Source organism: Anabas testudineus, chromosome 3 (genome assembly GCF_900324465.2).
Source record: "Anabas testudineus chromosome 3, fAnaTes1.2, whole genome shotgun sequence".
NCBI classification, from domain to species: domain Eukaryota; kingdom Metazoa; phylum Chordata; class Actinopteri; order Anabantiformes; family Anabantidae; genus Anabas; species Anabas testudineus.
Genome location: NC_046612.1, coordinates 4332507 through 4347635, shown reverse-complemented (window position 1 = coordinate 4347635; position 15129 = coordinate 4332507). Strand labels below are relative to the sequence as shown.

Below are 15129 nucleotides of genomic sequence, written 5' to 3'. Positions count from 1 at the left end.
AAGTGATTAAAATAACTTTCAAATTCAAATTAGCTCCATTATTATTGTTATTATTTTTATTTGAGCCCCTGACCCTGAGAAAGTCTCTGCACATCCCTGGCTGCCAGAGTTTTGGTGGGAGCTGAAACCGTCTTGCACTGTGGCGATCCGGCCGCTGTGAGGGCGCTCTCACAGACAGAAGCAGGTGAACGCGCCCTGACGACAGTAGAAGAAGAAGCTGCCATATTGCGGTGATACAGCGACTTTATCGACTGAATCTTTAACACTGTCAGCTTCTCTACAGCAAAGATGCTTTCAGCTCCGAGTTTTGGAGAGAATGGGAAGATGAAAGATTATCATTATACCGGTCCAGTGGAACACCGTTTCTCACCATACGCTTTCAACGGAGGGTGAGTGGGATTTTTCATCTCTCAAGCTAATTAGCCTGCTAGCTAACGTTTACATCTTATTGCATTGGGCTGTGCTACCAAGCTAACGTGGTTAGCTAAACGTTGAACCGAAACAAAACAAAGACTAAGTCAGTAAAAGTTTACGAATAGAGCAGGGTTTTAATACTCAAGACATGGGAGGTGCTTGTTATATTTTTATGTGTAAATCAACATTCTAGGACGCAACTTTAATGAAGAAAATAATAATTAATTTCATAGTTTCGGTTTTCAGCTACCTTAGCTTCCGTTAGCAGGTCTCCGGGAAAACAGGAAATTTTTCCGTTTGATGAGGTGGTTTATAAGATGAATTAACTAAGATGTGTGTCTTTCCAGAACTGTTCTAGCTGTTGCCGGGGAGGATTTTGCCATCGTAGCCTCAGACACCAGGCTGAGTGAAGGTTATTCAATCCACAGCCGGGACTCACCAAAATGCTACAAGCTGTAAGTGTGCAGAGTCATCCGCCAGTGAGAAGCAGCAGATTAACTGTAATAATACAACAAATAATCTCCACTTAATCTGTAATGAGCTCCCCTGTGGTTTTCTGGGCACAGTCATGTTTTAGCTATTTGAAAAGCTTTTATGAATTACATTTAGTGTGCAACTGTAGCTGTGCTCTGTCTCACTTTACTGTGACTTGTGATGTTTTACTAACTGTTGCTCCTCAATTAAGGTTGTGCAAGAGAGTCTAGTAGTTCAGCACAGTGCCGTAATAAAGTAGAAACCCTACATGAATACTTCACTGTGTATAAGCTGTATAATAGGAATGCAAGTTACAGTGTTCAGGTTTATTGTTATTAAATGCATGTTAAAATGTGCAGCAGTCAGTCAAATTCTGGTCCACACGGGTTGTTGTGTCCTTATTGAAAATGTATCATAGACCAGAGCACTGAAGGACATGGAAGGTTGGGTTGTAGAGAATGAGGAAATTGAAAGTTTATTGTTTGTTGGACGCAATTCCTTAATAGCCTATAGTCCTATATAGCGGCTGGTTAGTCTCCATGTGGGAGACTGGGGTTCAAATCCCAGCTGTAGCCTACCTCCTTAGGCAAGACCTCCTTACGCTTACCCTGCCTACCCTTGTAAGTCGCTTTTGATAAAAGCGTCTGCCAAATGACTAAATGTAAGTGTAAATGTTATAGTCGAGTTGTTGAGAATGTGTGCCTGAAGTCTTGCTCTTTGAATCTGTGGCTGAATGAGGCTACAGATGGATAGATGATAGCACAGATCTCATCCCTCATCCTTCTCTCTGCCACAGCCACCGCACTGTCAATTTTCAGTCCTGTCACAAATGTTTCCCTTCTTACCAGCTTGTTCAGTCAGAAGCCATCACCACACTTGATGTCACCTCTCTATCACTGTGCACTTGTTACTACAAACTGATAAAACACATGATTATCACATGAATCTAGATCAACGGATGAATATGCTGCTCTGTCTCTGATTTCTGTGTTTCTTCCTTTTTCAGGACAGACACAACTGTTATCGGATGCAGCGGTTTCCATGGTGACTGCCTGACTTTGACTAAAATTATTGATGCCAGACTAAAGGTGAGCTAAAGCAACAAGGTTTTTTATGGTTTCACACTCTCTCGTCCCATCATAACAAATGATCTGATCCTGCTGACTCTTCTGATTCTCCTGCCCATACTTGTACACCAGCAGAGTCTGTTGATATCAGCTGTATCCAAGACCTGTAGAGCTGCTTTGTACAAGCATCTATAATAGTGTCCAGTATCACCCAGAGAAGTTCCCTTTAAGTTCTACTGCTTTCCCAGATTATTTAATCGTTACTAATGTCTAGTGAATGGTGAAAAAAGTCTTGTGAAGGTTTTGTTTTGTTTTTTTAATTCTAAAAGTGTCAGCCCTAGTTTAGCAAAGTGTACCCAAATTCAGAGTGAAACAAACTGCAGAGTTTGGTGTCATTTGCCCATCTTTGCTAACATCTGAAATATTTTTACGTCTACTCTCAGATGTACAAACACTCAAACAATAAGACAATGACCAGTGGAGCCATTGCAGCCATGTTGTCCACCATCCTGTACAGCAGAAGGTTCTTCCCCTACTATGTCTACAACATCATTGGAGGACTGGATGAGGAGGGTAGGTATTTTAACACACCAGTTTACTGTCTCTGCTTGCTTCTAATCATACCATTATTGGCCTACATAGATGTGTTCCACGTGTGTGCAGTAAAAAACATGATGGTGTCCTTTGTCATATCCTGTCTTTGCAGGAATATTATAAAACATTATTCTGTTTACGCAAGCTGTATGTGGAGATTCACAGTCTTCTCACACATAGCCTAGCAGATATGCAGAAAGCAGGTGTTGGCCTTAATTAAACAAGAACTGTAGTGATGCATTGAAAAATGCAAAAATGTACTGGATGGTGTCATGATGATTACATCAGTTGTAAGTCGAAATGTACAGATTAAGTCTGTGGGTTGCTTTTAGGTTAAATAATTTATGTTGCCCAAGTTGGAAACTGTAAAACTTTTATTGTGCTTTTGTAAATACAGTTTGTATTTGTAATTCTCTAATGTAGGTAAAGGAGCAGTGTACAGCTTTGACCCAGTGGGCTCCTACCAGAGAGACACCTACAAGGCTGGAGGATCAGCGAGTGCCATGCTACAACCACTGCTTGACAACCAGGTATAAAATCTGTTATTGCCACCATAGTTAATACCATTAACTAAATCTGAAAGGGAAAGTGAAACCTAATTCAAAAAATGAATTTAGAAACTGAAATCAAAATGTAAATTATACCTAAAATGAATATGCCTTGAAATTGAAAAAAAACTAGTAGGTTAGTTTTTTTACAGTATTTTTCTTTTGTAGTCCGTGTTGTTGTTGTTGTTGTTGACCGAACATTTGTACAGACAGCATCAGGGTGTAGACACAGAGTGTTCCTGAAAATCTACCAACAAATTGATGTCAGACTGAAGACAAACAACCAGCAGCTCTGAGCTGAAATTAACCGAGCCTATTGAGATGTTAAAGAAATTCAGTGGCAAACATCTTTAACTTGCAGTGACTGATTTTTGTTTGGTTAACACATTGTGATAAGTTAAGATATGTGAATCTTCATTTTTGTTCTTGAACATAAATATATCTCCATATCCGTAGTAAATTCTTGGACATGTTGTGTAGGGTTTGTTAAATAATAATTTAATTAATCTAAAAAAACTATTGTTGCCATGTCACCTATTAACTGATGGTTGAAATGGAGTTCAAAATGAAGACAACTGATAGATTAAAATATGTAAGATTTTTTAAATTAAAACTTAATTGAAAGTGGCTAATTTAGTCTCCACAATAACTTAATAAACATTTAAACTAACTAAAAATGTCTTACTATCATAACACTGGTTGTTACAGTACAGTCCCAATGCTACTTTTCAGCAAGGATTCAGACAAAAAGTGCTGTGCTACCATCAAGTTTCTTTACATGGAACAGTTTGTTTCTGACTGTTTTTTCTACTTGTTCCCTTTCCCAGATTGGCTTTAAGAACATGGAGGGTGTGGAGCATGTCCCTCTCACTCAGGACAAAGCGGTTCAGCTGGTCAAAGATGTCTTCATCTCGGCCGCAGAAAGAGATGTCTACACTGGAGATGCCCTTCGGATCTGTATCATCACTAAGGATGGCATTAAAGAGGAGACTATACCACTGAGGAAGGATTAAGGAGGAAGAATAATGTTTCAACCTGCCTCATTATTTCTTCTTTGGTCTCTTCTATCCACATGCTCGCTGTTGTTTTGGCTCTTTTGCATCTTAAAACAGGAGTGTTGATCCAGGTTTGTCTTAAGTGAGACAACATTCATTTCCAATTTATTCACTTCTCCTTTACAAAAAATCTTTTTACATTCATTATCAGACTGTAGTTTTGTTGAAGACCACCTGATTCTAGATCATCACTCCTGTTCTGAGAACTCAAGTTTTCACCTGCCTAGGCTCTGCTTCTGTTTGGAGTTTTCATTATGTTTTGGAAGGAACATACTCTGCTATTCTTTTTACATTCTTAATAAATGTAAAGAACTGAACGGTTCCTGCTCTCGTTCATTGTTCACTTTAAATAGACCTGTTACTGCTGCTTAGGGTTTGTTTGTGCTAATAAACAGGAAGATCCAGTTTCCAACAGCAGTAAAAGGTGAAAATTATGAATGTGTTTGTGGATTACTTTAAAATTCAGGACAAAGTGGCTTCAGAGTGCAGACACCAGTACTTTAAACACTTTAAATAATGATATTAAACTACTTTTGTCTTACCTGTGCTAAGAAAACTCTTCTTATCCTGAAGTGATTAGTTATTATAAAATATAGTTCATAAAGTAATTAAAGGACCCAAAGTAAAAGGGACATCACACATTAATAAACATCACTGCGAGGGTGTCAGATTTAGTCTAAAGGCTAATTTTAATCTGCTGTTTCTAAGCAGGTCTTACAATGTCACATCTAAACTCAATATTTAAATGTACAAAACTGTCCCAAAGCATAAACGGAAAGACACGAAAAGATAAACACTACTGCACAACTTTACTAAAAATTTAGGGTCTCGATATAATAAAAATGCACAGCTCAATGAGGGTATATGATGGACAAGCAATACAAGATAAAAGGGCTGGGGTTAGATTTAAGATTCAAGATTGAGAAAACTTTATTATTTCCAGAGGGAAATTGTTTTTCCTTGTTACTGTTGTTCTCAACACAGACAGAAAGAAAGAGAACCCAACCAATACAGGAAACTCAATATATATATATACAGAATATGTGAGATAAATGAAAATAGTTCAATATTTATAGTCCAGGGTGGAATGACAGCAGTTATATGACAAGAAATTGTCAGTTCTGCTGTCATTCCACCTTGGACTTTAATTATTGAACTATTTTCATAAACTGTAGTGGAATAAAAGTAAATGGTTGAAATACTCAAGTAAAGTACCTCAAAACTATAGAGTACAGTATTTATCATATTACCATTCATATGCATGTATTTCTCAAACTAGAATCATAAGAACCAAGTAGAAGTTTAGTGAAGTTTAATATTTTAGTTTGCAGTGACTGGTGGAGCTGTGGTGCTGTGCTGTCGCCTCTCCAGCAGGGGGCGGTGTGAGCCACACCGCGGCCCACACAGACGAGCGGAGAGGAAGAAGCGGCTCAGGCAGTAGCGGATCACAGCAGATCAGACACAGGTGGTGGTGGTCGAAGAACCCGAAACAAGAAGAAACCATGAAGAACGAGGGTATAGAGGGGACGGAGAGGTTCCAGAGTCCGGGCAAAGGAAACGGGCTGCGGGCGGTGCGGCACTTCGCGCTGGGGGAGCTGGTGTTCGCCTGCCCTGCCTACTCCTACGTGCTGACAGTGAATGAGAGGGGAGCGCATTGTGAGCACTGCTTCACCAGGTAAACACGAGACAGCTGAGAGCTGCAGAGACACCCAGCAGGAAAACTGTGCTAATATCAACAATAAGAAATTAAACGTGTGAGGTCAAGCTGATTTCAGACTGACTACACACACTCATGTACTGTAAACACACATACCCGTGTAGCTAAACCCAGAACGACCTAGCATCTGTACCTAGCTAGGTTAGCCTTAAACCTCTGGACACCCACCAGCTGCTGCAGACTTAAATGGGTCAGTGCAGAGAGAGGCAGCTCACCTGACTGACACTGCAGCATTTGTTTGTAGTAGGAGAGTCTAACATACAGGTCAGCATTCATCCACCACAGCCTTACTTCTAGTTTTTAATGTAAACATGCAAAACACTGGTCTTCTCCTGGTTTTAATGTTCTCTGATTTAGCCTTTTCAAAAAGTGACATTAGTGCCTACGTTGCACACTTAAAGCTGAATCAGATAAATGATTAATCCTTAAGGAAATTCTAGACAGTGGCTGCTTACTGTACAGAGAATATACGCCACCTGGTTAAAGCACTGGGGAAGCTATGATATAATGCAAAATAAGAGGGTAAAGTTACAATTATCTGTTCCTCTTTTTAGAAGATGATAAGACACCACCTTTATTGTCATTGTGTGCAATACACTTAAATGTTGCATGAGCACTGTCTTCAGTAGCAGCTGTAGAAGATACAAAACCTAAATCTAGGCAGAAAATGTACATGAACTGTGCAAAATAATGTAGATGTAACATATATATATATATATATATATATATATATATATACAGGTGAGATATTACAAACGTATGATGATGAGCAGTACAGTGTCATGCAGATATGACATTTGCATATGAAGGATACAGTGCTGAAGTTAGCAGCCTTGGACGTGTGTGTAGAACAGGTAGAAAATATGCTTCTGATTCTCAAGTTCTTCAAGTTTCACTAATTTATCATTCGAAGGGAATTGTAACATGACTTTGAGTTGGTTGTTTTCAGTTCATGCTTGTACCGGTAAGAGTGTAGGATGTGGAGTGGTTAGAAAGATCAGCCTACGTGATTCAGAGAGTACTGACATGTGTCGGCGTAGGCAGAATGTGTCAAAAACATAAAGTTGAACTGTTCTTTTCTATGGTTTAACCCTCTTGTTTTAGGAGGTCTGATGCACTGACGCTCTCTGGAGTTTAAATAATTGAGCCTCTTTCTCTCTCACACTCTCTCCTACACCTCGTACCCAAGCTGCTGTTAAGGTTGTAGAGCAGTAAAAGGTTAGGGTGCTAAATATAGGTGCCCATGTGTTCCATGTGGGGGAGCCAAGACATGAGAAAGCCAGGGGTCCATGTGTGCACTGGGTGACTGGACGTGTGTAAGATAATTTGCTGATATGCAGTCAAACACTTATATTTTCATCTATGGGATCTTTTAACCAGCTGCATGAGTTTTCTATACTAACATAAACTGGAACTGAACATTTTATTTGAATACCCACAGAGTAGTTTTGAATAACATCAAGGTTTCAATAGGTGATTTACTTTCATTCAAAATCAGAACAATGGTGAATTGTGTTGAAGAACTACTGTGTGCCAATAAAAAGTTTTAATTTACACCTCATGTCAATCCACCGAGAAGCATCAGGTGAATCGTCCTCACCAGATGAAGGTGTGTTATTTCAGACAGCTTGTTACACTGGTCTTCCTTGTCACAGCTGTAGTGGACTAATGTTTTCTGCCTTATGTCATTACAGGAAAGAAGATCTTTTTAAGTGTGGCAAATGTAAGCAGGCCTATTACTGCAATATTGACTGTCAGGTAAGCGTCCTCCTTCTTTTGTTTTGTTTTATTTGAGGGCCAGAATAGGAATATATTACAGTTTACTGCAAACAGTAACATTATAATAAGTGAATATGTCATCCTACAAATACTATTGTTATTTTCAAATAAACAAAAAAAGGCAGATATAAAGAAATTGATTGATTAGAATCTTTTGAAACTATCAAGTTTTACAGTGGCTTCACTGAACCATCATTAACCATAGTCATTTGGCAGGCGGTTTTATCCAAAGCGACTAACAAGTCGGGTACGAAGTTACAAAAGCAGGCAGAGTGAGTGTCAGGAGGTCTTGCCTAAGGACTCCTCCTGGATGTACACAATGAGAACCTCTTCAGCAGTGATTGGAACAGGTTCACACTGCTGTTGCTATGACAATCGAGTTCATCCTTCCTCTACTTCTAGTTTTAGCTTTTGTTGGCGCACTGCAGTAAAATAAGCAAGCGAAGAAGTACTGAGATCTTTCTTTTAAAAAGTACTTAAGTAATGCACTCAAAGTGATAAAAGTATTAAGTATAAAAATAAAAAGTATTATCAGCAAAATATAGTTATCTATATTGTAGTGGAGCAAAAAAGCAGTATTTTCCTTTGTGATGAGGTGGAGTAAAAGTATAGGGCATCATAAAATGTGTGCATCCAGTCCAGCACTTGAATAAATGTACTTAGTTACTTAACGCTACTAAAAATAATTGAGGAATTTGGAGGATTTTGTCATTTTGTATGTGACCCTCATAATAACAGGTAGCATTAACTCATTTATTTGATCTCTCTTCTTCTGTGTACGTCTGTCTGTCTGCAGAGAGGTGATTGGCCCATGCATAAACTGGAGTGTGTAGCCATGTGTGCCTACGGGGAAAACTGGTGTCCATCAGAAACAGTCAGACTGGTGGCCAGGGTTATCATGAAACAGGTAAAGACACCTTTCAATATTCAGAAACGTTTTTTTTAGTTAATGGTGATAGGTAAATGTGATAGTACCTAGCCTATGATTTAAGAGAGATTGTTCTTGACTATAATGATCTCATGTGTCTTTCCTCTTGCAGAGAGTCACAACAGAGCGCAGCCCTTCAGAAAGGCTGCTTCTGCTCAGAGAGTTTGAATCCCGTAAGTATGTGTGTGACTGAACACTCGAGCGTGTGCCTGTAGTTACATCTGTGAGCACGTTTAGTTACACGGTGCAGAGTGTGTGTGATCGTCTTGTGCCTTTGCAGTAGTAGTGTGTCTATTAATATCCTCTGCTGTAGCCTCCAGTCCTGTTTCTGTCTGTTTCATTCACTCCAAATCTGCACAGCACTGGGACTCAAATCCCAAGCTTCTGGGTGCTTTAATTTCATACACCCTCTTTATTTAATAACTACTGCACATTGTAAGCAGAGAAGTAACAAAACTAATGTTTAAAGTTAAGTGTTGCCTATAAAATTGCGTATTTGCCAAAACTTACAGCAAAAACAATAAAAGAACTCTGTTCTGACTTAATCATTTAGTCTGAGCTGTTGTTGTGGGGTCACGTGTGTCATCTGTGGATTGTCACAGAATTAACCTTTACACCTGTCTCCTGTGCTCACAAAGCAAATCAGTGGCCAGCTGCCGCCTGCTGCCACCAGGCTGCATGAGTCTGTGTGACTGACAAGGACACATGTCTTATAGCACATGTTTATTCTACTCTTACCAAAACCGAGTGGTTGTGTGGAGATGTGAGGTTGACAAAGAAGAAGGAAACATACTGGTAAAGGTCTGAATGAATAGTTTTAGAATAACTTCTTTCTCTATCACCTGTTCCATCTTTCTTTTCATCTCGTGATGCTCATTATCAGTGTAAGTGACATTCACACTGTTACAGATAGATTCCCATTTTGTACCTGGCTGGTTCTTTGTTGGTTTTTCTTCTCAGATTTAGATAAGATGGACAGTGAGAAGGAGGAGATGAACCAGGCAGACATAGCAGCACTGCATCACTTCTACTCCAGACACATCCGCGACCTCCCAGACAGCCAGGCGCTCACTGAGCTCTTCGCACAGGTGAATTTTGGAAACTTAGGAAACTTGTGCTACATCTTTCCTGTCTTATGTTACAATAGGAACAATGACTTGGATCAATGACTCAGGTCTGAACAGTTAAGGAAGTTTCTCTGCTATGGCTCCCAGTGTAGATAGTTGACCTTTGTTACTATGAGTGCTATATAAACCATTCATTTCCAGGTCTCCCCCAGCATTAGTAGTGTCCTCGATATAACTCTTATTTATAAACTACTTGGGTTAAGGTGTGTTCCTGCTACAGTATACTGTGTCAGGATTTTGTCTCTGCACAGTAACTGCTCGTACATTTCTTTACTGCTTCTGTGAGTGATGAGAGTTAGAGGCGGTGCTGTGCTGATAAAGACTCAATATCTTTCTATATTTATAAAGAGATTGTTTTAATGCAACAGGAGGTGATAAAACAACACCATGTGATCCAGGAAGAAGGGATTAATGGATTTTTAGACACCAAAACATTTGACAGTGATCCATACACACCCAGCTCTTGAATAGCTCTTTAAATTTATTCCAGCAGCAACTGTTTATTCTGTGGTTGTGATGATCTTAAGGTAAACAGGAGAAATACGGTACTCACGGTACAAAATAATCTACTTTGAATGCACATTTGCATGCATGTGATCGGCAAATGCAGCAGATGACATTGGGTTGTGTGGTAGAAAAACTGCATCAAGGTTTTTTTCCACGAGGCTGCTTTGACAGAGCTCTCTGTGGTGTTAACTCGATCTGCAGGTAGAGGGAATCTTTGAGTGTTTGAGGTCATCCACACTGCTCCTAGTTGAGATAAGGCCAAAGCAGGTGCCTGTTTCACTTTCTGCTTCCAGCACAGAGAGGATTTAAGGCCGAACCATCTGAAAATTATCATCTGTTTCCTGACATTTCATTTCAAACACATTTTAATGTGTGATTGTTATATTCTGAGCATTATATTCACTGTAAAACTGAATGTTTCAATGTTCCAGCAGGAGCAAAGGGCTGCAACATAAGACATTTAGACACTCATTGTACAAATATGCATACATATGCTTAATTAATGCCTGTGTTCACGTATGTTTGTACCTTTGTTTCCACCCTGCACACACTGGTTACAGACACTGGAGCACATGTTTAGTTGCATCTTTAGCTTGTACCAGGATCTGTATTACACACCCACTGGTCCTGGCTGTCGAAGCCCACGGCATTTAGCTCTTTAATGTGATCTTCCTGTCAGTGCTCCTGTCCCCTTTCTGTCCACACCACACTAAAGTAAACCGCCTCTTTGGCTTCATTTCTCAAGGCTGTGTTTAATCTCCTCTTCTGGATTTCCTCCTTCTCAGTGGAGGTGGTGTAACAACACAGTCGAGGGTGATGCAAGGTGTCTTATGAAATTACTCACCCGTGTGCTCTCCCCTGTCTTCTCTCTCCTGTTGTTCTTCAGGTTAACTGTAATGGTTTTACCATAGAGGATGAGGAACTCTCCCATCTGGGATCAGCTGTTTTTCCTGAGTAAGTTGTTCATGGCTACAAGTCATCATATGAAGGATAACATTGGTGCTGCATTTTTATTATACGAACATAGAAGGAACATAGAGACCAACCAAAACCAACAATTAATGTTTTGGTTCTCAGCATGTTCTCACATCTGTGTATCAAGTATTTGATTTATTGTCTAAAAATCTTTAAAAACACATTACTGAGCCACATCGCTGTACTGGGTGACGTGTTTATATGATGTGCCTAAAATTAAAACGCAAAACAATTGTGATCTTTCATGTTTTTTTTTAGAACAACCATAAAAACATCAAAATTGAAAAAAGTATGTAAAGTCAGGTGTTAGCATATGTTAAGAAAATTCGTTTGGAGGTGTGGACTAGAGCTACTTTGACTAGAACCACAAACTTTTTGAGTTTGCTCTGTACAAGAATAATACGCTTATGTGAGCCAGTTCTCACCAAAAGGAGTTTTCAGAGGATCTACGATAGAATAGTTGATTTACATAAAGCTGGAAAGGGTTACAAAGTGATGTCAAAGAAATTCACCAGTCTACAGTTAAACAATCTACGAATGGAGACACTTTGGGTCTGTGGCTACTCTACCAATAAGTGGGCCACCAGTCACAATGACCCCAAGAGCACAACAGTCATCAGTGAGGTAAAGAAACAACCCAGAGAGAGAACCAAAGATTTGAAGACATCATTGGACCTGGCTCACATCTGTGTTCATGAGTCTATTGCCCATATTTTCAGTCTTTATATTAAGGCAGTTAATAATATTCCCAACATTTGATTTCAGTCCTTTCCTTAACTGTGCGTGTGTTTCTATTTTTTTCTATCTCCAGTGTAGCACTGATGAACCACAGCTGTAGTCCTAATGTCATAGTCACCTATAAAGGCACAGTGGCCGAGGTCAGAGCTGTAAAAGAAATAAACCCTGGAGAGGAGGTGAGCAAATACATTTACAGAAAAAGAGTTTATTTTAATTCAGTATGGCATTAACATGATCAAGTTATCTCTCTCTCTCCGTCTAGATTTTTAACAGTTACATAGACCTGCTCTATCCAACGGAGGACAGAAGAGAGAGGTTGTTAGATTCCTACTTCTTCACATGCCAGTGCACTGAGTGTACGACCAAGTCTAAGGTACGGTTAAACAATTTTTCTGAAACAAAGAAATTTGATCATGTGAAACAATAAACATCATCTGTTTGCTGCTGTTTGATGGAAAATTTACCAGCAACGCCACCAATGAGCAGCAATGTTCCAACTGTGCTAATGATGTCCCTACTGCGTGAGTTTGAATGAAGCTCCCCCTTCTGACCAATCAGAGAAGGTCAAACCCTGTGTGTCACATACTAATGTGAAAAGGTGACTTACATGGTATCTAAAAGATTGATGATTTCCATTGATTTCGACATTTGGCTAAAGATGTCTTGTATTATTTCATTTGTCTTAGGATTAATACCAATTTTACATTTGAAACCTTCAGAATACATGTTTTCTGAAATTTCTGCTTCCTGGAATCTGATGTCATTTCCTTTCTAATAATTTAATCTTATAAATCTAATAATTAAAGAAATCAGGACACAGCTTGAGTTAAGGTAAAGCTGTTTTAGGCTCTGTGAGGCTGAAGTTATAAGTTAGATGTGTTACTGTACAACAGTTTCTTATGTTTGTCCATCTCTGATTAGGACAAAGCAAAAATGGAAATCAAGAAGCTGAGCTCTCCACCAGAGACAGAGGAAATCCAGTCCATGGTTCATTACGCCAAGAATGTCATTGAGGAGTTCAGAAGAGCCAAACACTACAAGAATATCCTCCTTCTGATGATCATTTCATTCCTCAGCTCTCTCACACATCATGTTTCCTTTACTCTCTTGGTCCCTTTTTCTCTGACATTTCCCTCTCAGTTTTTCAACCTGATTTCTCTTTGTTAAAAACTCTTCCACCACCATCCAACCTCCTTTTTCCATATCGTGTATCATTGTTTCTTAACTCTGTCGCACCCCCCACTGAGCTGTTGGAGATGTGTGAGCTCAGCATGGAGAAGATGGGCGCTATATTCACAGACACCAACGTCTACATGCTGCACATGATGTATCAGGCCATGGGTGTCTGTCTCTACATGCAGGACTGGGACGGAGCCATGAGCTATGGAGAGAAGATTGTTCAGCCTTACAGGTACATTCATCAATGAGGAGTCTACAGGGAAGCGGCTGCTATAGATCAATCTGTTGTTCAGCAACACAGACGATCGCAGGCAGATCTAAAGAAAGATTTTATCTCAATCATGAAGCGTTGAGGTCAGGAGTAGTTTAAGTTCATATTTATATTTATACAGTAGAGGCATATTTACTGGAAAATGAAAACATATTTTTAGAAAACCCTTAATTTAGTACATTATGTAAGCCTTTTCATTAACAGTTGCAGCTTTGAGTCTTCTTATGGTCCTGATCCTGATCCCTTGCCACCAAATGTTATTGTGGAACTCTACAGACCATTAATGTATACTTTATTAATAGTAATAAATGATCATTCAGCTGTTTTTCAAACCATGTAACTTCACTTGATATGTTTTGAACTCTTGTAGTATTAAAACAAAACCAAATTTAACAATATTTATTAGGTTAAACCTTGTTTTTGTCTCACATTCACTGCTTATCTTGTTGTAAATTGTAAAATATATTTTCTCTGCAGCGTGCACTACCCAGCCTACTCTCTGAATGTGGCATCTATGTATCTGAAACTGGGACGTCTTTATTTGGGGCTGGAGAAGAAGGCACAAGGAGTGAAAGCTTTGAAGAAGGTGAATTTACAGATGCTGGTATATTGATAGGTGGCAAATTGAGACCTTTAATGTAGAAAACTGGGCTTAAAAGACGACAGTAGTAAACATGTAAGGATGAGTTAGTGAAGCTTTTTTTTACCAGCATTAATCCACATATTCTCATATTTGACTTCATGCTGATGTCTCAAGCTGTGTTTCTGTGGGTTGTAACCACATCAAACACTCACAGACTGATTATCTGTAATGGTCTCTACGCTGTGAAAATCACATCTTTTTCTGTTTGCAGGCGTTGGCCGTCATGGAGGTGGCTCATGGGAAAGATCACCATTATGTAGCAGAAGTCAAACGAGAAATCGAGGAGCAGAAGTAAAAGAAGTGAAACATAAGGAGCATAGCGATTTAAGAGAGGCACCGGATTGAAGACGCTCTCTAAAAGCAACAAAAACACACATGACAACTGCATGGCATGCATCTTATACCTCTCTGATTTTTCTTACTGTTTAGTTTCTCTGTTGTTTTTCCTGCCTCTCTTCAGGCAGAGATTAATTTTTCATCTTTACAGCATATTCTGGCTTAAGATGAACACGTTTTGTATCTTCGTCCACTCACTTCCTGTCAGACCTGACTTCATTAAACCCATTCAACACCTACAGTGTAATTCAAAAAAGGATCACAACTGTGGGGAAAACTTCAGTATTGCCTTCCAAGCTGCTTTTTGGAAGAAACAAACCTTTAGTGTCACGGCTAAGAATTTATTTTTGCCAGTTTATTTTTTTCTGTGGACCCATTAAAGAAATCACGTGGCTGCAGTTTAGGCTGCACAGCTTGTTTGAAATTCTGTAGTAGGGAGGACGTTGCTATTTATGGGCAGCCAATGCAAATGCATCCAATTTGATTGACTTGTCTTACACTGGTTTTAAAGAACCAGAAAAAAGGCATGCATGTTAGGTTCATGTTGTGTTTTTTGTTTATTTTTTTTTTTTCCATATGAGGCTTGTTAACCAAAAGGGCCACGGGTTTAACTGACGAGGAACCAGCTACAATCTCTACTCACAGTGTATCCTTAAACAGGGGTGCTGATCTGAGACCAGCTTAGTGAAGGTGTTAATATTGGAAAATGACCAATGATCCTAGATCTGAGCCCCTTTGCTCTCAGGAACAAACAAAAAGAGCAACACTGTAGCTTTT

General features: G+C 39.3%; 2 protein-coding genes across 2 annotated transcripts; both read left to right on the top strand.

The window, feature by feature from the left end:
• Nucleotides 1–197: 197 nt before the first annotated feature.
• Nucleotides 198–4469, top strand: psmb1 (proteasome 20S subunit beta 1). Its single transcript, XM_026379176.1, has 6 exons — nt 198–389; nt 762–869; nt 1895–1976; nt 2399–2528; nt 2973–3079; nt 3925–4469. The coding sequence occupies exons 1-6, from the start codon at nt 289–291 to the stop codon at nt 4108–4110; spliced, it is 714 nt and encodes a 237-aa protein (XP_026234961.1). The 5' UTR covers nt 198–288; the 3' UTR covers nt 4111–4469.
• Nucleotides 4470–5564: 1095 nt separating this feature from the next.
• On the top strand, nt 5565–14569 carry smyd2a (SET and MYND domain containing 2a). Its single transcript, XM_026379141.1, has 12 exons — nt 5565–5827; nt 7564–7627; nt 8445–8555; nt 8689–8749; nt 9537–9664; nt 11097–11164; nt 11997–12099; nt 12186–12296; nt 12845–12965; nt 13160–13334; nt 13851–13959; nt 14228–14569. The coding sequence occupies exons 1-12, from the start codon at nt 5655–5657 to the stop codon at nt 14309–14311; spliced, it is 1308 nt and encodes a 435-aa protein (XP_026234926.1). The 5' UTR covers nt 5565–5654; the 3' UTR covers nt 14312–14569.
• Nucleotides 14570–15129: the final 560 nt, after the last annotated feature.

What these genes read in the sequence shown, in the direction of transcription:
- smyd2a (XM_026379141.1), top strand. Translation starts at nt 5,655, where the DNA reads ATGAAGAACGAGGGTATAGAGGGGACGGAGAGGTTCCAGAGTCCGGGC. An exon ending in TGTGAGCACTGCTTCACCAG is followed by an intron (nt 5,828 to 7,563) that starts GTAAACACGAGA and finishes ATGTCATTACAG; the next exon opens with GAAAGAAGATCTTTTTAAGT. An exon ending in GCTCAGAGAGTTTGAATCCC is followed by an intron (nt 8,750 to 9,536) that starts GTAAGTATGTGT and finishes TTTTCTTCTCAG; the next exon opens with ATTTAGATAAGATGGACAGT.
- psmb1 (XM_026379176.1), top strand. Translation starts at nt 289, where the DNA reads ATGCTTTCAGCTCCGAGTTTTGGAGAGAATGGGAAGATGAAAGATTAT. An exon ending in TCACCAAAATGCTACAAGCT is followed by an intron (nt 870 to 1,894) that starts GTAAGTGTGCAG and finishes TTCCTTTTTCAG; the next exon opens with GACAGACACAACTGTTATCG. An exon ending in TGGAGGACTGGATGAGGAGG is followed by an intron (nt 2,529 to 2,972) that starts GTAGGTATTTTA and finishes TCTCTAATGTAG; the next exon opens with GTAAAGGAGCAGTGTACAGC.